Here is a 27,934-nt window from a genome sequence, read left to right as displayed (position 1 = left end):
GGCTTTCACTAGGGGTTCAATAAACTTGATCTGATTGGCATTCAACCTTGAGGAGCAGTATTATTTCTAAACAATCAAGCACCAAAAAATTATTTTCATCAACCAACATGGATTGTATTATACCTTTAATTATTTCCAAGTAAACACATTCTTAACATCAACAAAATCATCTTGTGATTTGTGGACATTGGTTTAGGCTGGACAGATTCAGTTCACATCAGACAAATGCTTATCATGTCACAAAACCTCTTACGGAAAAATAAGGTAAATTGTATGAAACTAAGACAGAGTACCCTGCTTTCTTGAGAGTGTCTGGCTGATGAGCTTGCACGAAATGTCAGTGGCAGTAAAAGTCAGTAGCCTGTGACTGAGCAAGTTCACCTATTATGCATACAGACGGAGAAAAAGTTCCCAAGTATTCACCTCCAGTTGTAGCAACCATTGATTGCAAGAGTGACTACCCTGATGAGGCCTAAGTTCTAATGTATAGAGGGGAGATTGAACCACACTTCTTGTTCATGACCACTAACAGGTGACACACATTGCTGAATCTGTAGATCACATTTCCTGCAGCTGAGTATCACTCATCAAGAAGACAAAGTACAAGAAAAAAAAACTTGCATTTGTATAGTGCCTTATGCTCTTTACAACAATGTATTTTGGAGTGTAGTCACTGTTGTAATGCAGGAGGCATGGCAGCCAACGTTCACACACCATGTTTCCAAATGAGCAACGTGTTAACAATCAGATAAAAATTTCTATTGGTGCTTGTTGAGGCATTACATATTGATCAGAACATTTCTTGCTTTTCTTCAAAGTAGTCCCAAGGGATTCTTTACACCTACTTGAGAAAGTTGGAGGGGCCTTGATTTAACATCTTGTCTGAAAGATGGTACCTCTGACTGTATTGCACTCTCTAAGTGATACACTGGGCGTATCAGTTTTCTGGCGTGGGGCTTGAATTCATAACCTTTTGACTCAGAAGTAAGTGTGCTTACCTAGTGAGTGGAGACTGACATTTTACGACATAACATGCAAAGGCAGGTTTGTTTTCAAATCTTGTTTTAAAGTCAGCTGTTTTCAAGAAAAAATGATAAGAGAAAGGCCATTCAGGTCATTAAGTCATCAATCCTGAAAGGACCCTTATTCAATCCTTTCATAGTACCCATTTGCTTCCTAAACAGTTTCATGTCTTTTGGTTTCACTGCCCAATGATAAGTTTAATTGGTAAGCTGGACTTCACACGAGCATTAATAAATGTAATCAGCTCCACTTGGCCAAGGAATATCATTTCATGAATCAGCTCCTCAGAGTGCAACATCTTGGAAAAATGTGGGCATCATAGTGACTCATGATTCTATTTATCATGACGCAGTAAAAAGCATTTGTACAATTTAAAACAATTTGAGCGATATTTTATAATGTAGTAAATCATCTCCACACTAAAAGTAACACAATACCAACAAATATTTGTACTACAGTTCAAAGACACTTCATTGACCATTTAGCAAGAGTTGTTCATGCGAGTAAAGTGCTTTTGAAGTGTCTCTCAATGTTTTGCTACATTATAACAGCAAAGCCATTTCAAAAATACTTGATTGCCAGTAAAGTGTTTTTAGATTTACTAATATTTGTAAAGTCACTACATAAATGCAAGTTGTCTTTCCTCATATCCATTGTTTAAGGGAAAATAAGTAGAAAATCAGTGCACTCAAAGTTCCCTTCAATTTTTTGTGTACACTAACCATACATCATTAATCAGAAGTAAGGTTAGCAAATGTGATGCATCCTGCAGACAGGAACATAAAGTGAACACCTTAAACACTGCACGAAAAATCACATGAAAAGTTAATTAATGCCCTTACTGTTCTTTATGACGCACTGGAATACTATATTAGCAATTTAGTAAATATTCCATTTGAAAAGGTTAGTGTTTTAGGTAGGATTTGAAAATGGGTTGGGTACAGGCAGAGATCTCTAAAATATTAAAACTGTTTCTTGCAAGGATTAAGCTGTCAACGGTGGTAGCTTGGCCACCCACCATCTGCATACATTACTGAATAGATGGAACGGTGTGCTTCTTGCTGAGGGAAATCCCTTGGGAAATAAATAATGATTTGTTTCATTACTCGCATTTTTTAAATAGTGGTCTTAAATAAGGCATTGTATCATCTTGCTGGAAGATAATCCGAACCACAATTTGCTAGTTTGAGGGTATGTAACGCAATGATGGAAAGAAAGACCATCTCTAAACGGATTGTAAAACTGCATTTTAAAAAATCGTGCCCGATCCTGAGCTGATCTGGCAGGTCAGGTTAAAACTGGAGCTCAAAATGTTGTAAATTTCACATTATGGTCTGGTGGTTGCAGCTGTACAAGACATTGGTGAGGCCACTTTTTAACAACTGTACAATTATGGTTGCCCTGCTAGAAGAAGGATTGTGTTAAGCTTGAAAGGGTGTGGAAAAGATTTACAAGGATGTTGCCAGGGTTAGAAGGCTTGAGCTATAGGGAGAGGCTGAATAGGTTGGGGCTATTTTCCTTCGCGTGTCAGAGGCTGAGGGGTAACCTCATAGATGTTTATGAAATCATGAAGGGCATGCTTAGGGTAAATAGCCAAAGTCTTTTTCCAAAAGTAGGGGAGTCCAAATCCTAGAGGGCATAGGTTTACGGAGAGAGGGAAAAAAATTAAAAGAGACCTGAGGGGAACATTTTCACATAAGGATGATGTGTTTATGGAGTGAGCTGCCAGAGAAGTGGTAGAGGTGGTTACAAATATAATATTTAAAAGTCATTTGGACAGGTATACGAATAGGAAATATTTAGATGGGTATGGTCCAAATACAGGCAAATGGAATTAGTTCTGTTTAGAATACCTCATAGGCATTGATGGGTTGGACTGAATGGTCTGCTTCCATGCTGTATGACTCTAAGGTTATGTGATTGGTAAATCAGGTTGGCCTTTTTCCCCCAACTTACTTATTTAGACAAAGCAGTTACTTGGAAAGTGGGTGGGTCAGTTGAAATGAATATACTGGGGGAAGAGGGAATACAATTTCCCTCCAGAAAATTAATCGTTTTGACCCTTTCCAGTGTGTGATCTCTGAAGATTTGCAAGATTGGAAGGTTTTCTTCATCTCCTGCAGTCACAACCATGAGGAGATCACTGGAGATCCCACAGATATGGTTATGAGGAAAGTTGTAAACTATTGAAAGTGAAGATACAGCACAGGGTTCTGTCAAAGACCCAGTATCCAGTGTTTCACATGAACTGCAAGCATTCCTGAATGAATTTTAATGTGCTCCATTATGCGTTTGTGAACTAGACTACTGCACTTTCAATGCAAGATAGAACTAATACCTGCAGGAGACAGTGTTCTGTACTTTTTAAATATGCTTAGAAGCTGGTTACCAAGCTAGAAAGAAGATTTGAAGCATAATAGCAAAATTCTTATGGAGTGATTGACTTTGTTATTTTCTTCACTGAAAATTTTTCATCTTTTTTATTTGGACATTTCTCCCTGATCACCTGAATAATTGCTAAATTTAACTTGGATTTTCCACAAATTAACATCAGTTAGAAATTCCTGACCTTAACTGCTTTCCAAGACAAGATAAATTACAGCAAATGAATATATCTTTTTGTTGCAGTTTAGGTAAATTGCTTGCATGACCCCATTGTGATGCAGGGCGATCAGGTATTTCTACAGGGGGCTTGTCAGGATATCAGCCTGTTGAATCCAACTCTCTTTGTGAGTGCCATCGCAGTATGGAGGACTCTTGGAGTGTTTGCAGCCACACAACCATACCTTCTTCGCCTCTTGCAGTTTGAATGTCAGTGGAGTGGGAGCTGAGGGGATAGACCTGTGGCTCCCATCGCAGAAAGGCTAAAGACAAGAGAGAAAAGCTATTTGGTTAAAAAAAAAATGTAAAGTTACAATATTCTCTGGCAGTAATACATATGGCTGATAAGGCAGACAGGTTACTGAAGCTTGTTCCCCTGCACTTACCAGTGCAAGAATGCAAAATAATGAACAATCACAACAATTTGTAGTACAGGTGAAAAGGAGTAGGCTGGGGGGAGGGATGTAATATTGTTACGTTTGACTGAAACTTGGAAATTTTTGTGTTTATCCTATTGAGTACAAGAAGAAAAGCTTTTGGTGATATATCTCTCTTTTCTTTGGTTTACATTGGCTTGAAGTGTGTTTTAAATCTGAACACAACACAAGAAATAGAAGCTTGAATGACATGCAAATTTGTGCACCATCCCATGTTACGTTAGCAAATATAATAACATTGTGTTTTCTGCATTGGTCCTGTCATCCCGAGATTGGAGCTCAATGATTTTATTCACTTGTAGGCTTTGCTATGGGCCAGCATTTATTGCTCATCATCCATTGCCTGAGAAGGTGGTGGTGAGCTGCCTTCTTAAGTGGCAATGGTACATTTAATGTCAGTAGACCCACAATGTCATTAGGGAGGGAGTTCCACGATTCGATGCAGCAACACTGAATGAGAAAATGATATAGTTCTAAGTCAGGACAGTACATGACTTGGAAAGGTGTTTACAGATGTTCCCATTTACCTGCAGACGATGTCCTTCTTGATGGTAGTAGTTGTGGGTTTGGAAAGTGCTATCTTAGAAGACTTGGTGAATTTCTGCAATGCATCTTAGAATGTACAATACTGCTATTGAGGCAGAGGATATTTGTAGATGCAGTGCTAATTAAGCAGGCTGCTTTGTCCTGGATGGAGTCCCAAACTCTACTGTTGTAGCAGGGAATTGTGATTAAATGAATCTGGAATCAAATAAAAAGGCTGCATTTGAGGCCAACACCACTTGCTTGTAGGAGCACAGTGCACTTATACACAATGTCAATGTGTTTCTTTTGTCTTTTAACCTTTCTAGTTGGGATAGTTAGCCCTTTGATTGGCTTTGGTCCAATGTCCCCCTCTTTGGTTGTGCAGAGGTAAAACACTTGGCCATTTACTGGGTCACAAAGTTAGTCTTTTTTTTCTAAAAGCTGTTCCTTGGCTCATGGATACTCTGTCCTTGTCTTTTTCTCAGAGGGGTAATAAACCACGCCGGGCTCCGATCAGACTGGTTTGGTACAGAGATGAAAAGGATTTTGAGAGGTTTTTTGTTTACATATAAACAGATCAGACTTCAGGCCAAAGTGGTCATGTTTTAGCAGTGATCTGTATAATGAAAAGGGAATGGTCAGCTCTCTAGCTGAGCTGAACAGTTTCGTTCAGTCCAGAACTGGTTGGGAGTTCAACAGTGAGCTGTGTGGAAACTCTCTCTTCTGCCCTTCTAACTTCAACCTGTAAGCATCTGACCCTTTTTTGTACTGTGATTTAAAAGGGCTTTGCTTATTGGGACTGTTGTGTATGTTCGGAACAGCATACTTAAGTCTAGTTTGGATGGACTGAGTTCTGTAGGGGACAGTGTGGTCTGCAGATGCTGGAGATCAGAGTTGAGAGTGTGCTGCTGGAAAAGCACAGCAGGTCAGGTAGCATCTGAGGAGCAGGAAAATCAATGTTTCGGGCCAGAGCCCTTCATCATTAGTCCTATTCCTGATGAAAGGCTCCAGCCCGCAACGTCGATTTTCCTGCTCCTCGGATGTTACCTGACCTGCTGTGCTTTTCTGGCAACATACTCTCAACTGAGTTCTGTCAGGGTTCTTTATTCTGTTCTCGTGTTTCATTGTGTAATTTTATGAATAAATTTTTTGTCTGTTTTAAACCTGGCAGTCAACCTTGCTAACTTTAATCTGGGTAATGTTCACTGTACATTTACTGAAACAAATTGCAAAGTTATGGTCTGGGCTGCCTGCTTAAGAATGTTTTGAGAGGTCTGGCCTAGTCCATAACAACTGAGACGCATTTGGACAGGATTACTCCCTTAGCTGTGAGAGCAACATGTGAAACATACATCAAGGGCTAATTTTCATTAACTGTGCATGGTGATGAACAGTGCAAGTGTGCATGAGCAGATTTAGCATGGCAGCTACTGTTAAACACAGTACTCTATCACCTGCATTTGGACAAACACCTCTTAATAAAAATGACAGCAATAATAATTGTGACCATGAAGCTACTGGATTATTGTGAAAACACGACTGGTTCACTAATGCCCTTTAGGGAGGGAATCTGTTCCATAGCTCTACAAGCCTACTCTGCTACTGAATAATCACAGCTGATCTTCTGCTCAATTCCACATTCCTGTACTACCCTTTAACTCTTGATTCCCCTTAGTGTCTAAAAACATAGCAGCCTCAGTCTTGAATACATTCAACAAATGTTAATTGTATATTAATTGTTTCATTTTATGTAGGTGGCAGGTAATAAATGGGGACTCATCTGAAACCTTTTGAAAATGGACCGAGACAATGACGGTTGTTGTGAGGATTGCAGGTGTGTGCTTCTAACGGATAACTCTGCAAATAAATATAAGAACGTGTAAGGATTAGTTCTAGTTCTCTTAATAATGCCTTCCTTGAACAGAAAATGACTTAACATCAACAGTTCTCTGGGGTAGACAATTCAAAAGGTTCACAATCCTTTGAGTGAAGAAATTTCTCACCTCTGATACATGGGTGACCTCTTATCTGGTAAGTATAACTGCTGGTGCACCCGGATATGACTGAACTGTGAGCATATACCAATCACACAGACACTCAATGGGCAGGTGAAATTTCATGCAGAAATGTGACGACATTGCATCCGAGTAATTAACGCCAATCCATCAAATCATTCTTCTAAACGAATCTCTGCCTCTGGCCATGATCTGGCCATGCTCCTGTCCCTCAAATGTGAATATCCTCGAGTTATACTTTTTTTACTCATTCATTGGATGCTGACTAGGCCAGTACTTATTGCACAGCCCTATTTGCCCATTGCTGTCGGTCTGGAGTCACATGTAGGCCACACCAGGTAAGGATGACCTAAAGGACATTAGTAAACCAGACTGCTTCCGCAGAAAACTATCTGGATCTCTGGATTAACACTCCATTATCACCTTCCTTCCTGCATAAGAGTTTGAGTGGGCTGTGTCACAACAGTACAAACAGATCTTCATGTGCAGCAAAAAACAGAATTATTTTTCTGACAGTCTAATTTCAATTTCCTGAGCATGTTTTTAAAGCTACTCTCACTAAAAAGTGGTATGTGCATTTGAGTGGATTTAAGTGGCGTAAGTGTATAAGTCACATTAAACATTAATCCTTTGCAAGTTCCTAAACCTCCAGGTGATGAATTCTGTGTTGAAAGGGGCCAAAATCAGGCAAACAATGGAACCAAACTTCCGTGCAAACTTAGTGGGACATGGTAGAAATTTGCTGGAGATGTCACAGGGTATTGTAAGAGGACATCTCTTGCTCTATCCATTACCTAATCACAACCTAAGGATGGCCTTCAAATGTTTCACAGGAGTATCTAAATGTAGCTTGTTTTGATTTTTGGATTTAAAAAAAAGAGTATCCACAACTGACAACTTACTCACTTTTATAGAGAAGTGTGTTTTAGTTATTAATATCTGAACTACTGGACAATTTACATTTTTTGGCAATCATTTTCATCAGTAATCATTCTAGTTCATATTTTTTAACAATGAAAATTTGAGCAGATTGAGCTCCTTATAAATCTAATGAACATGAAATAATGGAGTAATGATTGCGCAAAATATTCCAACACACATTTTTGAATTTGGCTGATTGGATTAAACCTGGTTACTTTTCCCACAGAAGAAAAATTGTGTTTCTCTTGCAAAGATCTATGATTCTATAACAGTTTTATCTGTTACCATGATAACCTTTAAAACTCCCTCATTTGTTCAGTTGGTGAGAGGTTACTGAAGACCAGGAAAGGCTACTCTTCAGTTCATGTTCTGATGGATTTGTCCACGTTAGAATTAGAATCCCTACAGTGTGGAAACAAGATCTTCGGCCCAACAAATCCACACCGACCCTCCGAAGAGTAACCCACCCAGAAACATTCCCCTGCATTTACCCCAGACTAATGCATCTAACCTACACATCCCTGAACAATGTGGGCAATTTAGCATGGCCAATTCACCTAACCTGCACATCTTTGGACTGTGGGAGGAAACCAGAGCATTCGGAGGAAACCCACACAGACACGGGGAGCGTGTGCAAACTCCACACAGAAATTGCTTGAGGCTGGAATCGAACCTGGGTCCCTGCTAACCACTGAGCCACTGTGCTGCCCATTGTGGTAGTGTCACTATCAACTGATCTCATTCTCAGTTCAAGAAGGGTAAACTGGTTGTCACTGGTGGCTACTGTCCAGCAACTGTTTCTGAAAGGAAGTATGCAAGAAAAGAGAAATGGACAAAAAGAGAAAGCAAGGTAAAAACAATGACTGCAGATGCTGAAAATCAAATACTGGATTAGTGGTGCTGGAAGAGCACAGCAGTTCAAGCAGCATCCCACGAGCAGCGAAATCAACGTTTCGGGCAAAAGCCCTTCATCAGGAATAAAGAGAAAGCAACCAAGCACATACTCAATTGGATGGGTCTGGGCTGAGATTATACTATAACTCTACAATAAAGCTTTCCACACATTGCCAGCCTCCCCAAATTAACAAAAAATAAGTTTTTGGGTGCAGGGTTAGGCACTCTTTAGTGTGTGGAACTATTGTGCAGAAGGACTCAAGGATTCCGGGTAAAGGGAAAGAAACAGGTGAAAATAAAGGGGAGGGAAAAAAAGACAAGCATACGACTTTGCAAGATACTCAGTATGTCATTTGTTATAGATTAAAGGTAAAACCTGTCTGAACATGGTTTCTGTTTTACTTTAAAGATACTAGTCTGAGGACATTAATCAAGTTGCAACTGATAGTTCTCCCATCAGTATTAAATTTTCATCAGAAATTGACAGATTGACTGAAGCAGGTGAGGGGGAGGGGCAGTAGCCCTTTTCCAACTCAGGAATATTTCCCAACTTTGCTGTCAAAACCTGTCTTACTGCAAGACGATCAGTCTTGCTAAAAAAAAAACAAAGAAAGCTGAATCATTGCTTTTCTTCTCTACATATTGCAATCATTCTTATGCAAGGATGTGTTGAAGCTCAAATGGATAATACAAAATGGCCCTTAAGGCTACAGCATGTTATTTTTTATGTCTGCAAAAAATTCTCTACTTGTCCAGGTTGAGGAGGTCAATGTTATAAATTTAAAGTTGATCCCATCTGCTTCACATTCCTACTCAAAAGTGGACCTGTCAAAAAATAGATTAAAAAGTGTGAAAAGAAAAATGACCTTGACTGCATCTGGTTGCTCAAGAGCTTCTACATGTGGCTCTTAGCTTCAAAGTTCAATAACACGGGTTAGTCGACAATGAAGACACATTTGTGGCAAATTGCTCGAAGTTTACTTGATTTTGTTTGGGATGGTGAAGCACAGCTTTTGCCCAGAGTAAGGCATTGTCTAGTTTACTCATCTCAAACGTCACTGTCCAAATCGCTTACCACATCAATCAAATGAAACCGTCACTTATATATCACTGAAAGGAGGGGTTGTGGTGGGGGGGGGGGGGAATGTCCTCTGAGGAATGGTTAAGTAGACACTCAAGCATGTGACGCTTCATTGGTGCTTGAAGGCAGAAGGTGGGATGAAGTGAGGAATGGGTGTGGTATTTCCTGTAGCTGGGAGTTCTGGAAGTTGGGAGGGTCATGGCTTTGTGGTGGGGGTTCTTCACACGGGAAGCTGTGGAAATCTCTGGAGCTATGGATAGGTGTTGGTAGATTTTCAGGGACAGGGGGTTGGACAGAATGGGATTTTAATCAGTGGTTCAGAAAAATGGAGCTGGAATAGGAGTTTAGATGAAGACCAGTTTGAACTGAATGGTAGAATAGTCTCGATAGACTGCATAGTTTACACTGCTCCAATGTTTTGTGTTCATCAGGTCTCTGAATTGTCCTCAAGTGTTTCATATGCAAGGAGTGACCATTACATTACAGAATGCCTGTTACATTTTGAGCATGATAAGAACCCAGAACATTGTCTAAATTCACAATCAATTCATCAGTTTTTCAGGGGATTATTTGAGATAGGAATGGTGCCAGGACACTGGAAGAATTCTCAATTATTCTCCACTCAGTGATAATGCACATAAAAACAGCTAGGAACCAGGACAACAAGCGGATGGGAACAAACAAAAACATAAATTGCTGGAGAAACTCAGCCAGTCTGGCAGCATCTGTGGAGAAAAAAAGAGTTAATGTTTCGAGTCCAGTGACCTTTCTTCATATGGGATCTTGGATTAAGAGCTCATCAAAAACATGAGTTTAGAGTGTGGTTACAAGCTCTGATGTGGGGCTGGAATTTGTTAACCCTCAGGGGTTATTAACAACAACATGCTGTTATATTGCCCTTCAAGGTCTTAAAATGTCCTACAGGGAGTATTATAAAACAAAACTTGACCCTGAGCCAAATAAATGGAAACTGGCGTTCACAGCCTCAAAGAGTTAGACTTTAAGGAGTGGCATAAAGTAAAATGGAGTTCTGAAGAGGTTCAGAGAGGGTCTTTGCTTTCTTTATTCATGTGATGTGGGTGTGGTTGGTTAGGACAGCACTTAATGTCTGCCCCTAATTCCCTTGAGAAGCTGGTGGTGAGATATATTTTTGAAATGGGTTGAGTGTTTAAAGGTCTAAGTAGCTGAAAACATAGTGCAGTGATTAAAATAAGGTAGCCAAAAGAGGCCAGAATTGAAGAAGTTCAGATACGATGGAGGATGGCAAGAATGGAGAGGGTTAGAAACAAAATGGCAAGGCTAAGATTTGAATAGCCACCCTGGTGTGCATCTCTGGGGAAAGGCAGATTTACACACCAAGGCAAGTTTGATACTGCCCATGAAGCTAAAGCAAGTCAAATTGTTTTAGAATGGGAGAAAATGTAAAATGTAACATGTAGTTTATTGATGAAAAAGAGGAGGTATGAGGAACTGTGGTGAGGATTATCCTGCTTGATATTAATGAGACAAATACAGAGGAACCTTGATTATCCAAATGTCAATTATTCGAATTTCAGATTATACAAAGAAAATCTCAAGGTCCCGCAAAAACGTTACACCAAAGAGGTAAGTGTATTTGATTTACCCGTACTGAAGAACAGGTGAAAGCGCTGGCAAAAACAAAGAAGCACAAGCACCTCAAGCATCAGTGACTGGATATTTTCATAGGTAAGGGTTAGTTGCACAACCCTTTGCAAAAGTAAGTGTTTTACAGAGTATTCCTGTCACTTTGTTGGGCCGTTCGTGAAAAAAAAGGCCGAGAAAGTAAATCATGTGTGAGGCAGTGCTTCTGTCTTTCTATCATGACATTGAGTTCCTGGAAACTGACAAATGCTCTTGTGATCGTAGAAGCTGTTCGAGACCTTGTTTAATGCTGGGATTACATATTCAGTATTCATGTGATGGGAAGTCCTTCTCAGTTTAACCTGTAATTTGCAAAGATTAGTTTGTTTAAATAGCAAACTCATTAAAATTATAGATTTAAACAAATTCTCTGGTAGAGCACAGCGTTAGATCAGTATGGCTTCCCTTGTTTAGGTAAAATCAATTGTCCAAATAATCAATTATCTGAACAAAATAGTGCCCGCTCATCTCGTTTGGATCATTGAGGTTCCTCTGCATTGAGAAACTAATGGAGTAGAATAAAAAGGTTTAAGTCAATGTTAAATGCTTGATTTCTTATGGAAAACATTCATAAAATTTGAGACTTTATCGAGGCATAGAAACAAAAATTGATTATAAATCTTTTCAAGTTATTGCTCATGGAATATAGGGGTCGCTGGCTAAGCAAACATTTATTATCCAGAGGGTAGCTAAAGAGTCAACCACATGGCTGTGAATCTAGAGTCCCATGTAGGCCTTAATGGGTAAGGATGGCAGATTTCTTTCCCTCAAAAGGACATTAGTGAACCAGATGGCTTTTATGACAATTGTCAGAGATTACACTGGCCACCACTGGCTAGCTTTTTATTCCAGATTCTTATTGAATTCAAATGTCACTATCTGCCATGGCAGGATTCAAACCCATGGCCTCAGAAGACGAGCCTGGAATTTCTGGATTAGTAGTACCACTGATATGCCACAGGCCTCTCCCCACCTCCACAAACTTCATTATAAAGGAGGATATTGGAGTCATAAGCAAAACTGCAAAGTACACTTAGTCGTAGTCACAGTGAAAAATATTGAGCTAGATTTTAAAACCATCCTGGGACAGGGTGGGAGGTGGAGCATGTGAACCTATAAAACAGTGAAGGAAAACGAGAGTGGAATACCTGTCATTGCCCTATACATGCATTTCTGGGGAAGATGGCAATTGATCCCTACCTCAAAGGATGCTTAAATGGCTAATTAAGGTTCTCCGCCCACCGCCACTGGTTTTTTTACCATGTTTTTGGTTTTAGAATTTGAAGTGATTAAAAACTTTACAACAATCTGGGTTTATTCAATACATTGCATCAGTTGTAAGATACTTTGATTTTTTACCAAAATCCCTGTGTCCTATGATCCTGCCCCTGCCCCACTAGCTACCTGACAAAGCAGCAGCACTCCAAAGGTTAGTGCTTTCAAATAAATCTGTTGGACTATAACCTGGTGTTGTGTGATTTTTAACTTTGTCCACCCCAGTCCAACACCAGTACCTCCACATCATGACTGATATAACACAGTAGTTCTGTTCCAATGTGATCCCGCGTTATAAGAAAATCACATAACAGCAGTACCGTATAAACCAGTGACACTGGAATTGCGTTATGGCCAATACAGGTAAGGAAAGTTCAGGTTCTGCAAATAACGGTCTAAATTCTTCAATCTCGTTATAGCCAATTAAAGACTGTGAAGGAAGAGGAGGGAACTTTGATTAGAGTAGATAGTTTTACTGGAATGACATCAGGCACATGTAGACAACCTCAAGTGCTGAAATTTTTCACAATGTATGCCAATAGCCATCTTTTAATATCCGCACATTACTAACTGTGCAGATTAAAATGGCCCCTTAATGCTTTTCTTTCTCCTTAGTCACACAGCATTGAAAGTGGCCCTTTGGCCCACCATGTCTATGCTGACCAACAAACACCAATCTGTGCTAATCCCATTTACTTGCACTTGGTCCACAGCTTTCTATGACCTGGCATTTTAAGTGTTCATCCAGATGCTTCTTAAATGTTGTGTGAGTACCTGTATCCACCATCTTCCCAGGCAGCACGTTCCATATTTCTACCCCACGCTGGGTGAAAAAAATGTTGTTCTCTCAGATCTCCATTTAACCACTTGTTCCTCACCTTAAACTTATGCCGCTCTGGTTTTAGTTATGTCTTCCATGGGGAACAGATTATCACAATCCACTCTTTGCCTCATAGTTTTGTAAAGTCAATCCGATCCCCCCCTCAGCCTCCTCTATTCCAAGGATAAACAATCCCAGCATATCCAGTCTTTCCTAGTCACTGAGACTTTTCATCTCAGGCAACGTTTTGGGGTGAATCTACTTTGCACCCTCTCAAGTGAAATCACATCCTTCTGATAGTGTGGCAACCAGAACTGCACATAACCGCCTAACCAATGTTGTATAAAATTGTAACAAGACCCCCTTGCTCTTATATTCTACCCGCCCAGCCTAATGAAGGCAAACATCCCAGCTTTCTTCACCACCCTGTCTAGTACCTTCAGGGATCTATGGACTTGTACACTAGAGTTCCTTTATTCCTCAGTACTCTCTAGGGACTTACCATTCATGGTGTATATCCTTCCTTATTGGACCTCCCAAAAGCATCATTTCGTACTTATCTGGATTAAATCCTACCTGCCATTACTCTGCCAAATTTAGCAGCCGATCAATATCAGACTGTAGTCTGAGACTACCCTCCTCACTTTCAACAATAACCTCAATTTTCATGTCATTTGCAGACTTACTAATTAGATTACCTAATTACCTTCTACATTGATATCCACATTATTAATGTACACAATAAAGCAGCACTGATCTGTGTAGTACACCGCTGGTCTCAGGTTTCTAATAACAAAAACAACGCCCACTATTATCTTTTATCTCTTATTTGTCAGCCACTTTTGGATCCAATTTGCCAACTTTCCTTGAATTCCACAGGCTCTTACCCTGTGGACCAGCCTTCCATGTCTTGTCTTGTCAAAGGTCTTACTGAAGTCTATGTAAAGCACATCAACTACACTACCCTCAATGTATTTAGTCACCTTTTCAAAAAAATTAATTACTCTGACAGGATGTCCCTCTTACAAATATGTGCTCACTATCCCTGCTTTTCCAAGTATTGATTAATCCTGTCCATCAGAAAGTTTTCCAATAATTTTCTGACCACTGATGTCAGACTAACTGGTCTGTAATTACCTGGCTTATCCCTGCTGCCCATCTTGAATAAAGGAACCCCATTAGCTATCTCCAGTCATTTGGCATTTCACCGGTTACCAATGAAGTATTAAATATCTCCACCAGGGCCTCAATATCCTCCCTTGCCTTCCATAGCAGCCTAGGATTCATCTCATCAGGCTCTGGGGATAAATGCATCTGTACAGCCATTAAAACATCTCATTATTCTTAAACATGTTCTAAATCCTCAACATCCCCACTGAAATCACTGGCTAAATGTCCTTATCTCTGTGAATACAAATGAGAAGTATTCATTTAAGATCTCATCCGCATCCACTGGCTCCGCATACAGGTTGCCACTTTGATCTCTAATAGTGTAGTGATTGTAACGAGGTCAGCCTGATGAATGTCATAGACTATGAGTTCCCTGATTGGACCAGATTAGCAGCCCCAGGGACCCCTGGCTGGCATAAAAAAAGTAGAGTCTCACTCTGGTGCCTGACTTGCTATGAATCAGTACCAGAGTCAGGACTGTTCATGTGTAACAGGTGACAGGATACTGGTCTCTGTTCAGCTATTTCAAAAACGACGCACTCTTTCCCATATAATCCTCTTACTCTTCATGTACTTACAAGAAGCCTGGGGTTTTTGCTGACTTCATCTGCCAAAAATATTTCACGGCTTCTCTTTGTTCTCCACATTTCCTCCTTAAGCAACCTCCTACATTTTCTATACTTTTGAAGGCCTCCCATTTTGTACATGTTGTACCTGACATATACTTAGAAAATGAAACTCTTGATATCTCTTCCTGCAGCTGATAGAGAACAGGTTAATAAATGACCACAAAAAGGTTCCAGTTTAGCAGGATATTAAAACCTAAAATCCCTCCAAGCTACAGGGTGGAATAGTTCATTAGAATCCCTACATTGTGGAAACAGGCCCTTTGGCCCAACAAGTTCCACACCAACCCTCTGAAGAGTAACCCACCCAGACCTGCATTTACCCCAGACTAATGCACCTAACTTACATATCCCCTTAACACTACGGGCAACTTAGCATGGCCAATTCACCTAACCTGCACATCTTTGGATTGTGGGAGGAAACCAGAGCACCTGGAGGAAACCCACGCAGACACAGGGAGAATGTGCAAACTCCATACAGAAATCGCTTTAGCCTGGAATTGAACCTGGGTCTCTGGTGCTGTGAGGCAACAGTGCTAACCACTGTACCACCATGCCGCCCCCAAACACTTTCATTGGTTTCTTGAACCACGGTTCCAGTCCAGAACTGAATAGATGAGAATGTCACTGTCAGTGAGGCTCCCATGCAGAATGTGTTTCTTAAAGGGCCCACATTGCCATTAAAGAAGTAATTTCATTCAAGCCATACATGCATGATGTAGGAAACATCATAGCTATACAGGAGGTGAGTGAAAGTCTTGCATTTCTCTAGTGCCATTCACAACCTCAGGATGTCCCAATGCACTTTAGAGCCAATTAAGTAGCTTGGAAGAGTAGTCAATGTTGCAAAGTGTGAAACAGCACAGGCATGGTCCTACAAACAGCAAGAGGTAACCTATTTTAATAAGGACGTCAGACATAGGAGCAGGTATAGGCCCTTCATCCAGTCTGCTCTGCCATTCAATGACAGAATGAATAATCAGATAATCCTCAACTCCATTTTCCTGTCTTTTCTCCATAACCCTGATTCCATGACCAATTAAAAATCTGTCTGTCTCAGCCTTGAATATACTAAATGAGTCAGCTTCAACAGCCCTCCATTGTAAAGAATTCACCAGATTCACTGCCCTCAGAAGAAATTCCTCTTCAACTCCATCTTAAATGGGTATCCTCTTACTCTTGGATTACGTCCTCTGGTCCTAGACTCTCCTACATGGAGAAACAACTTTCCTGCATCTACCTTGTCAAGTCCTATAGGAATCTTGTATGTTTCAATAAAGTTACCTCTTATTCTTCTCTCTTCCAATGAATACCGGCCCAACCTACTCAACTTCTCCTCATATAATAGTCCTGCCATACCTGGAATCAGCCTAGGTGAATGATTATGTTGATTGACGTATAAACTTTGGCCAAGACATTGCTCGCCTTCAAAACAGTATTATGAGATCTTTTCCATCCATCTGGAGGGTCTGCCTTAATGCCTTCTCCTGAGGTAGGGTTACATCCGAAACGTTGACTTCTCCACCTCCTGATGCTGCCTGGCTTGCTGTGTTCTTCCAGCCTCCTGCTTGACCATCTTGGATTGCAGCATCTGCTGGTTTTTTTTGTCTTTAATGACTTCTCTGAGAGTGCAAAACTCCCTCAATGATGCACTGGAGCTTCAGCTCAGACTTTGGTGGTCAACCCACTGGTGCAGGGCCTGAAATCAAAGTCCTGTGACTCATAATGAGACCACAGTGCTACTGAGTAAGTCAGGTTGAGAAATGCTTTTTTCTGAGGTTAAGATCTTTACATCTTTACTGGAAGCATGGTTAGAATGTGACAACTGTCATCACATAATGTAGTTGAGAAGAACAGCAGAGATGTGTTTCCAGAGGAGCTAGATATGTACATGAGAAACAATTAAAAGAATGAAAAAATGTTGCAGTGAGATGAAGCGAACGTAGAAGGAGACTCATGTAGAAAATAAACAGAAATGTTTGGCTGAATGATCTGATTTTTTGGGGGTTGGAAATACAATATTGTCCAACTACAATATATCAATGAATACTCAACCAAATGCCCAAAATGGAAAGTGCTCGATTCCCTATAACTAACACTCCAGCATTGATGAGCAGAAAATTAGATCTGAAAGTGCTCCAAAGGATAGTTGGTAATTGTGGTAAGTGCATATTTCTTGCATCATTTCGTATTTCTCCCCTAGCTGGTCCTTTAGAAGTATGGCCCCTAAACCACTATTATAACATAATTGTGGTCAAGCAAGTGACCTTGGCTCAGAAAGACGTTTGCAAATAACTCACAGCAAAAAATGCTGGAAGGGATAATGACTTTGCTTGCATGCCTCAAGGAACAGAAGAGGTGAATCCAGTAGCACTCAAGTGTGCATGGATTGGAACTACACAGCTGTTCACATGTGCAATAGGTTAAATTCTCAAGGTGCACTTCAAAGTTACTTTTAATTTACTCATTGAATGTGGGTGTCACTTGCTGGCCAGCATTTATTGCCCATCTCTTGAGAAGGTGGTGGTGAGCTGTCTTCTTGAACCGCTGCAGTTCATATGCTGTGGGTAGACTCACAATTGCTTTAGGGAGGGAATTCCAGGATTTTGACCCAGCGGCAGTGAAGGAATGGCAATATGTTTCTAAGTCAGGATAGTGAGTGGCTTGGAGTGGAATCGAGGGTGTTCCCATGTATCTGCTGGCCTTGTCCTTCAAAGTTGATGTGGTCCTGGATTTGGCTGGTGCTGTCCAAGGATCTTTAGTGATTTTCTGACATGCATTTTGTAGCGAGTAAACACTGCTGCTACTGAATATTGGTGGTGGAAGGAGTAAATGTGGTGCTAATCAAGTGGGCTGGATGGTGTCGGGCTTCTTGAGTATTGTTGGAGCTGCACCCGTCCAGGCAAATGGGGAACATTCCATCACACTTGTGCCTTGTAGATTATGGACAGGCCTTGGGGAGTCAGGAGGTGAGCTACTCATCATAATAGTTTTCATCTCTGACAGCCACTGTATTTATGTAGCAAGTCTAGTTGAGTTTCTGGTCAATGATAACCCCCAGGATGTTGAATGTGGGGGATTCAGTGATGGTAACACCATTGAATGTCAAAGGTGGTGGTTCGATTGACTTTATTGCCTGGCATTTGTGTGGCACGAATGTTACTTGCCTCTTGTCAGCTCAAGCCTAGATATTGTCCAGATCTTGTTGCATTTGTGGGTGGCACGGTGGCACAGTGGTTAGCACTGCTGCCTCACAGCGCCAGAGACCCGGGTTCAATTCCCGCCTCAGGCGACTGACTGTGTGGAGTTTGCAAGTTCTCCCCGTGTCTGCGTGGGTTTCCTCCGGGTGCTCTGGTTTCCTCCCACAGTCCAAAAGATGTGCAGGTTAGGTGAATTGGCCATTCTAAATTGCCCGTAGTATTAAGTAAGGGGTAGATGTAGATGTAAGGGTATGGGTGGGTTACGCTTCGGCGGGGCGGTGTGGACTTGTTGGGCCGAAGGGCCTGCTTCCACACTGTAAAGTAATCTAATCTAATCTAATCTAATCTAATTTGAACATGGACTGCTTCAGTGTCTGAGGAGTCACGAATGGTGCTGAACATTGTGCTGTATATGGTTAGTGAGTCATTACAGTAAATGACAAGCGGAGTCAAAAGCAAAAAGTGTTTCTAGTGGTAATCCCCTGAATTTATCAATAGTTCGGGTTTTAAAAACCTTGTTTTACAAGAATTTAACATTGTGTTAAGATATATTTAACATCATTGTGCAAAATCATTTGGTAGCACAAACTTGTGTTTCGCCTAACAAATGGTATCTTTTTTGAGTCTTTTCATTTTGCAATTCACAAGAATACCAAAGTAAAGGGAAACAATAGTTATACTGTATAAGAGGAGATTGCAGATTGGTTGGCAAATGGGTTCTGACTGGTAGAGGCCACCAAGCCAAACAGACACTCTGCCGAACACACAACCGAGTAATGTTGTATGTGAATTTTGGTGCTGGTGTGTTGCTTTGCATATGTAGATTGCTCATCCCAAAGGTTGGCAGATCATATTAAACAGAATATCCCTTTGGTTGATCTCAATACACAAGGATACTGACTTTATCCAACAAGCCCGTCTTTACAAAACTTAAAACATACTGTCCGATGTTAGAGGTGATTCTGTGATAGAACATAGAGCATAGAACATTACAGCGCCGTATACACCCTTCGGCCCTCTATGTTGCATTGACCTGTGAAACCAATCTGAAGCCCCATTTAACCTACACTATTCCATTGTCATTTGTACGTTTATCCAATGACCATTTAAATTCCCTTAAAGTTGACAAGTCTCCTACTGTTGCAGGCAGAGTGTTCTCCGCCCTTACTACTCTGAGTAAAGAAACTACCTCTGACATCTGTCCTATATCTATCACCCCTCAATTTAAAGCTATGTTCCCTTGTGCAAGTCATTACCATCCGAAGAAAAAGGCTTTCACTGTCCACCCTATTTAATCCTCTGATCATTTTGTATGTCTCTATTATGTCACCTGACAACTTTTTTCTTGTAATGAAAACAGCCTCAAGTTCCTCAGCCTTTCCTCATACGACCTTCCCTCCACACCAGGCAATATCCTGGTAACTCTTCTCTGAACCCTTTCCAATGCTTCCACATTCTTCCTATAATGTGGCGACCAGACTGTAAGCAATACCCCAAGTGTGGCCGCAGCAGAGTTTTGTACAGCTGCAACATGACCTCATGGCTCAGAAACTCAATCCCCTACCAATAAAAGTAACACATTGTATGCCCTCTTAAAAGTCCTATCAACCTGGGTGGCAACATTCAAGAATCTATGTACCTGGACACCAAGATCTCGCTGCTCATCCACACTACCAAGAATTTTACCATTATCCCTGTACTCTGTATTCCTGTTACTCCTTCCAAAGTGAATCACCTTCCATTTTTCCACACTAAACTCTGTTTGCCACCTCTCAGCCCAGCTCTGCAGCTTATCCTTGTCCCTCTGTAACCGACAACATCCTTCCACACTGTCCACAGCTCCACCGACCTTAGTGTCATGAGCAAATTTACTAACCCATCCTTCTACACCCTCATCCAGGTCATTTCTGAAAATGGCCCCAAAACAGACCCTTGCAGTACATCAATAGTAACTGAATTCCATTATGAACATTTTCTATCAACCACCATCCTCTGTCTCCTTTCAGCTCGTCAATTTCTGATCTAAACCGCTAAATCACCCTCGATCCCATGTCTCCGTATTATCTACAGTAGTCTACTATGGCTTATCAAATGCTTTACTGAAATCCATACACATCACATTAACCGCTTTACCCTCATCCAGCTGTTTGGTCACCTTCTCAAAGAACTCAATAAGGTTTGTGAGGCATGACCTACCCTTCATAAAACCATATTGTCTATCCCTAATCAAATTATTCCTTTTCAGATTATTATAAATCCTATCTCTTATAATCCTTTCCAACACTTTACCCATAACAAAGTAAGGCTCACTGGTCTATAATTACCAGGGTGGTCTCTACTCCCCTTCTTGAACAAGAGGACAACATTTGCTATCCTCCAGTCTTCTGGCACTATTCCTGTCGACAATGACAACATGAAGATCAAAGCCAAAGGCTCTGCAATCTCCTCCCTAGCTTCCCAGAGAATCGTAGGATAAATCCCACCCAGCCCAGGGAATTTATCTATTTTCACACTTTCCAGAATTACTAACACCTCCTCCTTAGGAACCTCAATCCTGTCTCATCTTATAGCCTGTATCTCAGTATTTTCCTCAACAACATTGTCTTTTTCCTGTGTGAACATTGATGAAAAATATTCATTTCACGCCTCTCCTATCTCTTTAGACTCCACGCACAACTTCCCAGTACTGTCCTTGACTAGTGCTAATCTTACTCTCGTCATTCCTTTATTCCTAATATACCTATAGAAAGCTTTAATCCTTGATCTTTTAAAACTTGATCCTACCTCTCAAGACTTCTCATGTCCCCTCCTGGCTCCTCTTAACTCTCTCTTTAGTTCCCCCCTGGCTAAGTGGTAACTCTCAAGTGCCCTAACTGAGCCATCAAGTCTCATCTTTACATAAGCTTCCTTCTTCCTCTTGGCAAGAGATTCAACTTCTTTAGTAAACCACGGTTCCCTCACTCGACCACGTCCTCCCTGCCTGACAGGTACATACTTATCAAGGACACGCAGAAGATGTTCCTTGAACAAGTTCCACATTTCAATGGTGCCCATCCCCTGCAGTTTCCTTCCCCATTTTATGCATCCTAAATCTTGCCTAATTGCATCATAATTGCCTTTCCCCCAGCTATAACTCCTGCCCTGCGGTACCTATCCACTTCCATAGCTAAAGTAAATGTAATCGAATTGTGGACACTATCAACAAAGTGTTTACTTACCTCCAAATCCAACACCTGGCTTGGTTCATTATCCAGTACCAAATCCTGATGACAGGATTTGCTAAGTAATCTTGAATGTGCTAAAAATTACACTGTCAACCAATTTAAGATTGGCAATGGGGCTCAAAAGGGGATACACAATTGTACATACTGGAAGCTACATATTAATACATTGCGCTCTGTTCATTACTAATGTAAAGAACATGTGCACACACTGAGCTTGTTTCAACTCAACAAATTTAGCGACGGCCATTCGCCAGCTCATTTTCCAGGGTAATGCCCTGACCAAAGTCAATCTGCCTAGCTTTGTTTATAAAAAACAAGAATCAGTCTATTCAGATAGGCGATCATACTCCTCTGAAGCAGATGGGACTTGAACCTGGACTTCCTAGCTCAGACATAGGGACACGAGCAACATATCACAAGAACTTTTGATGTTTATTCTAATCAATCTGCTGTGATATACATCGGAGGCAGGTGGGATATGAACCCACTATCATTTCCCCACAAATGCCCAATCTGCTTGGTTGAAAAAACTTAAACAGTCAATCATTATCTAACTGGTGCAGTGTTAGAAGTGTTCTTGTTTAGTATAGATCACAAATATTAAATATAATATTCTGTTGCATTGTACTGAGCTATGTAGGTTACAGAACATTGAGATTAGCAGAGATTACTTTAGTCTTTTTTTACACAAAATGACCTGTCTACTTCAAGAGGAAAAGATTTTCTTAAACCACACAACATACTAATTTGTTTTACTTTTCATCCCCTGACTACATTCTTTCCAGCATAAGCCATTCACGGGTGTCTTGAGCAATCTTGTCACCTTGACCAAGTGACCAATCAGCATGCAGCAGGTGGGATGACCAGGCTATTTGACCTTTACCAGGCAACTGCAGTCAAGTCCAATTAACATTAAACATAGAACATTACAGCGCAGTACAGGCCCTTCGGCCCTCGATGTTGCGCCGACCTGTCAAACCAATCTGAAGCCCATCTAACCTACACTATTTCATGTATGTCCATATGCTTGTCCAATGATAACTTAAATGTACTTAAAGTTGGCAAATCTACTACTGTTGCAGGCAAAGCATTCTATACCCTTACTACTCTCTGAGTAAAGAAATTACCTCTGACATCTGTCCTTTATCTATCACCCCTCAATTTAAAGCTATGCCCCCTTGTGCTCACCATCACCATGCTTGGAAAAAGGCTCTCTCTCTGTCGTCTGCAAATTTACTAACCCACCCTTCTATGCCCTCATCCAGGTCGTTTATAAAAATGATGAACAGCAGTGGACCCAACACTGACCCTTGCGGTACACCACTGGTAACTGGACTCCAGGATGAACATTTCCCATCAACCACCACCCTCTGTCTTCTTTCAGCAAGCCAATTACTGATCCAAACTGCGATATCTCCCACAATCCCATTCTTCCGCATTTTGTACAATAGCCTTCTGTGGGGAACCTTATCGAACGCCTTGCTGAAATCCATATACACCACATCAATCAGTTTACTCTCATCTCCTTGTTTGGTCACCTTCTCAAAGAACTCAATAAGGTTTGTGAGGCACGACCTACCCTTCACAAAACCGTGCTAACTATCCCTAATCAAGATACTTGTGAAATGCTTTCAGTTAATGTACACCTCACCATCATGCAACTACATAAGTTCAAACTCGTCATGAACAATTATTTTTATTAATGAAAAGAACTGTCTCCTTCCCAGAGGACGCCTGTCCTACTCAATCCCAAATTTGGCTTTCTCCCACCTCTTCAACCTTTGCTCCATTCTGTCTATATGTTCCCTCTTTGTGTTGAAACCCTAATCCATGTCTCAATCACATCTTGATAGCACTTTTTAACACTAGTCGAACTGCTGTCCTTGCTCCAATCGTCCAGTTCGTTCAAAATTTCATAGCTCACCATTAAAGAGAATTAGAAATATCTGACATGGAAGGTTCACTCACACAGGGTGTCGATGCTTGAATCTGATGCCACAAAACAGTTTGGGGGCTTGTTACTGAAATCAATCGTGGAATCCTCAAAATCTGAGTTTGCTGTTCTTTCATCAACTAAACTACAGGATTCTGCTCTGTTACAGGAGAAAAAGTACAACAACAATAAAATAAAATCATAAGCTGGTGAGTATGATATCTATAGATAAAGTGTTATTAAAATAAATCTAAGTATTGCATAGCTATGTTATGGCTGGACTATCTATCCCTTTTAGAGAAAGGAATGAGCTATCAGAATTGTATAAGGGTACATCTGGTGAGTAATTTTTAGATATTGTTCCCAAAGATGTTTTCAAGTAAGCCTGCAAGCTCTCCATAAGAATCAGGGAGAAAAGTTTCGGAAGTACAAAGGCAGTAAATTAAACTGTGTGCACCAAATAAAGGAGAACTTGCTTTGGACTTCAAGGATTGAATCAACTCTGCATTGAATTCTAGTTTCCCTGCTATCGGAACATCTCACTCATCACCCACAACAATACAATTTCAGTACTGGTCATCAATTAACAATGAAGACAGAGATTATTATTTTTTTCAAACCATCTTTCTCTGATGCAGAAACAATGAGACAAATTGCAGTCCTCCTACTGCTCTCCCTCATCCTGGTTAGGATTTCGCAAGTCGTGTGCCACTTGTGTCTCAGTGAATAGCATTCTTCCCTCCACTCAAAGCACTGTTAGCTTCAATCCCACTGCAGGAGTTTAAGCATTTTACCATCAAGCTGATGCTCCCAGCAAAGTGGTGAGAGATTGCTGCGTTGTTGGCAGTGACAACTTTCAGAGTTGATAGAGCATAGTGTTGCAAAAGGTACAGCAAACGAGGGGCAAGAAAGAGTTGACACTTTGTCCATAACCCTTGTCCTGAAGGAGGGCTATGCCCGAAATGCCGACTCTCGTGATCCTCAGATGCTGCCTGACCTGCTGTGCTTTTCCAGCGCCTGCTTTATCAACTTTGACTCTCCAGCATCTGCAGTCTTCCCTTTCTCCTAGCGACAAGTTTCATCCAAAACAATAAACAAAGGCCCCATCTCTCCCTTCAGTTGAATGCAAAGAATCATGTGGCATGATTTTTAAAAGCAAACATGTTCCCCCTGCTGTCCTGTCTAACAGTTGCCTGTCAATCAACCAAACTAACTAACACAAGTTGTCACTGTGGGAGCTTGCTGCGTGCAAATTGGCTGCCATATTTCATACATTACAACATTAACCACACTCAAATTATTTAAATGGCTGAGAATTGCTATGGGACATCATGAAAGGAGGTATAAAAATGCATTTTTTTTTCTTATACACAAACAGTCTCTCTAGTCAACTTGAATCAGGACTACACAATATGAGGAACCTACCTCTTAATAGGAAACTCAAGAGAAAAGTGGGAATGCCAAAATTCTTGCACACAGAACCTAGAGGTTTACAAGTTTCAAATCTTTGCATGTGATTTATATGAGCTCCACAAACCTAGTGACACCCTCAATCACAGTTTACACCCACCAGAAGAGGCAGAGGTTGCCAGGAGGCTGGATGAACTGATTTCACTGGTTCCCAGTGTCCTCGGTCATGGGGAGATGCAGGAGGATTAATCAACATTTCCACAGTTTCCAGAGGCACTTGCCAAAAGCACATACTTTAAAGCCAATATGATTCAGCAACTTTAAGATACAATTTCTAATTGCTATGTGTAGCACTATTCTATACATTGAAGTATGATTTCCAATCCTTGTTATTTCTTGAAAAAACATATTCAGTCTTCTTTACCATGAATATTTCCTACACTAATTTCCTATGCACAACTATTTATGGGAGCACGTACAGCACAGAAAGAGGCTACTTGACCTTTCAGATCCATGTTGCTCTCTATATTCCATATGTGCTTCTTCTCTTTATCTCACCCAGTCAGGATAACCTTCTGTTCTTTCCTCTCTTCTGATGAAAAGATTTGCCTTAAATGTATCTTTTACTTTAACTGTTTGTGATAGTGAGTCCTACATTCAAACTATTCCGTGGGTAAAAATATGGATGTGCAGCAGAAACAGTTAAGTGTTAATCTTTATACTCAGGCTAGACAGGTAGACTCTGCCATGGGAATACAGCAGAGATTCAGAGATACTATTGCCCCTTTTTTGGATGAGAAAAGGTGCAATACATGCACGTGCTGTATAGATTTGTGGGTTTTTTTCTAAGTATGTTTTTTTTGCATCCTAGCCCTGATTGCGTTCAATTCTGGTTGCCACATTACAGGAAGGATGTGGAAACTTTGGCAAAGGTGCTGGCTGGATTAGAGAGTGTTTGAACTATAGGAAGAGGCTAGGAAAACTCTGATAGCTCTCTCTGCAGCGTTGGAGGCTGAGGGGAGACTTGATAGAAGTCTATAAAATTATGAGATGCGTAGACAGGGTTGACAGTCAGGATCTTTTTCCCCAGAGTTTAAATATCTAATACTAGGGAACATGCATTTAAGGTCAGAGGGGGAGAGTTCAAATGTGTTTCAAGGGCAAGTTTTTTTTTACACAAAAAAGTGAGGTAGGAGACTGCAACGCACGTAGGTAAAAACAATGACTGCAGATGCTGGAAACCAGATTCTGGATTAGTGGTGCTGGAAGAGCACAGCAGTTCGGGCAGCATCCAAGTAGCTTCGAAATCGACGTTTCGGGCAAAAGCCCTTCATCAGGAATAAAAGCTGATGAAGGGCTTTTGCCCGAAACGTTGATTTCGAAGCTACTTGGATGCTGCCTGAACTGCTGTGCTCTTCCAGCACCACCAATCCAGAAACTGCAACGCACTGTCAGGGATGATGGTAGAGGCAGATACAATAGGGGCATTTCAATGAATTTTAGATGAGCATATGAATATGCAAGGAACAGAGGGATATGGACCAAGGGCAGGCAGAAGTGCTTACTTCAACTTGGCGTCCTGTTAAGCACGACATCGTGGGCCAAGGGGCCTGTTCCTTGCTGCACAGTTCTACATTTTATGAGTACAAGGCAAAACGCTTTTCTCTGTATTTCCTTTTAGCGATGTTTAAAGTTCCATACTACCAAGCAATTATTTACAGTGCGACCTTTGCCCATCTCATTCAATCAGTTAGCGACCCAGAATAAAGGAGCAAAACTAAAATAACGATCAATCTCTGCTGCTGGTATTCAGCATCTGGCACAAATGCTCCAGTTTGAACTCCTAATCTCACTGTCACAAAAGCACAAAAATCACAGGTGATGCTTCAGAATACCAGAGGAGTTGCTTTCAATTGCACTAGCTAGTCCTGGTGCACCTCAATAAGCTGAGGGTTGGCAGAACTGGTGAACAAAAAAATCGTTCCCAGTTCCCCAACGATCAGATGCAGAATAAAAGGCCTTGTGTTGTCAACCTAGTTTCGGTGATCAGCATTGGTGCTTTGAATCCAAAATCTTTTCAAGCTGAGAACTCTACCCACCAATTTACTATAGGCACAATAATGTAGCCAGACAACATAGTACTTCTACAGCATGGACAGCAAGCTGTTCGGCCTACTGAGTCCATACCATCCAAACTCAACCCACCCTATCATATAAGCCTTAATTTCCAATGACTAATCTACCTAGCCTGCATATCCCTAGACACTATGGGCAATTCAGCGTGGCCAGTCCAGCTAGCCTGCACATCTGTGGGAGGATACCAGAATAATGGGAGGGAACTCACATGGGAGGGAAGACATGGGAGAATGTGCAAATTCAACACAGTCACTTGAGGCTGGAATCAAACCTGGGGCCCTGGTGCTGTGAGGCAGCAATGCTAACTACTGAGCCACCGTGCCACCTCACGCCTAGAAGAGGAAGAAATACAACTCAATCCATGGCCTCTGAGCAAGATGTCTGAAAGATAGCGGTAGGTTTGCTGAAGATATGGTGCCCTCTTGCTAACCCATAGCTGCTGATGCCATTAGTCAGGGTTTATTCTTAATGAATGACCGTTTCAGAGGAAAATCACACAGATGTTTACCCATTTCCCAACGAAAACACAGTAGGTGGGTTTGCAGCTTCACCACGTGAGAAGACAATATAAACATGAGTTGGATTTGGTTGTATGATGTCTCAAGTCTACTCCCACAATCAAAGTTGAATTTGTACATCATTTCCTATCTCATTATTTGCATGTTGCCAAAAAATGCAATGTTATTCTTGAAAGTATTCATCAACCAAACATCCACAATTCCAAATATTCACAACCATCTGAATTAAGGATTTTCCCTTTCATCTCTGTACCCTGACACTATAATATTTACAGTTCAAGATTGTTCAACCAGGGGGAACCACCTCTCAGCATTTATTCAGTGACTGTAAGAACTTTATACATCTCAAGGAGACTAACTCTCAGTTTTCCAAAACTCAGAGAATACAGACAGGTTCTATTCAATCTCATTCAACAGTTTGCTGATTGAGAGAAAACATTGTGAGCATCTGTTGGAGCAGCTC

The 27,934-nt window shown here is 41.0% G+C and overlaps 1 protein-coding gene across 3 annotated transcripts in view; it reads right to left on the bottom strand.

Annotated features, from left to right (window-relative positions):
- LOC140465699 (CDGSH iron-sulfur domain-containing protein 3, mitochondrial-like) overlaps window positions 1-27,934 on the bottom strand; it is a 124,599-nt gene that overhangs the window by 40,926 nt on the left and 55,739 nt on the right. For 2 of the 3 annotated variants that reach the window (XM_072561342.1, XM_072561343.1), the window contains one exon: window positions 129-3,887. The exons of the other annotated variant lie outside the window; for it this stretch is intronic. In XM_072561342.1, the coding sequence (XP_072417443.1) occupies window positions 3,705-3,887 (183 nt within the window). In that variant the 3' untranslated portion in view covers window positions 129-3,704. Of the gene's footprint in view, window positions 1-128; window positions 3,888-27,934 lie in introns of those variants that run through there. 3 annotated transcript variants of the gene reach the window in all.

This window comes from Chiloscyllium punctatum, chromosome 42 (genome assembly GCF_047496795.1).
Source record: "Chiloscyllium punctatum isolate Juve2018m chromosome 42, sChiPun1.3, whole genome shotgun sequence".
NCBI classification, from domain to species: Eukaryota; Metazoa; Chordata; class Chondrichthyes; order Orectolobiformes; family Hemiscylliidae; genus Chiloscyllium; species Chiloscyllium punctatum.
This window is presented reverse-complemented; position numbering and strand designations above follow the sequence as displayed.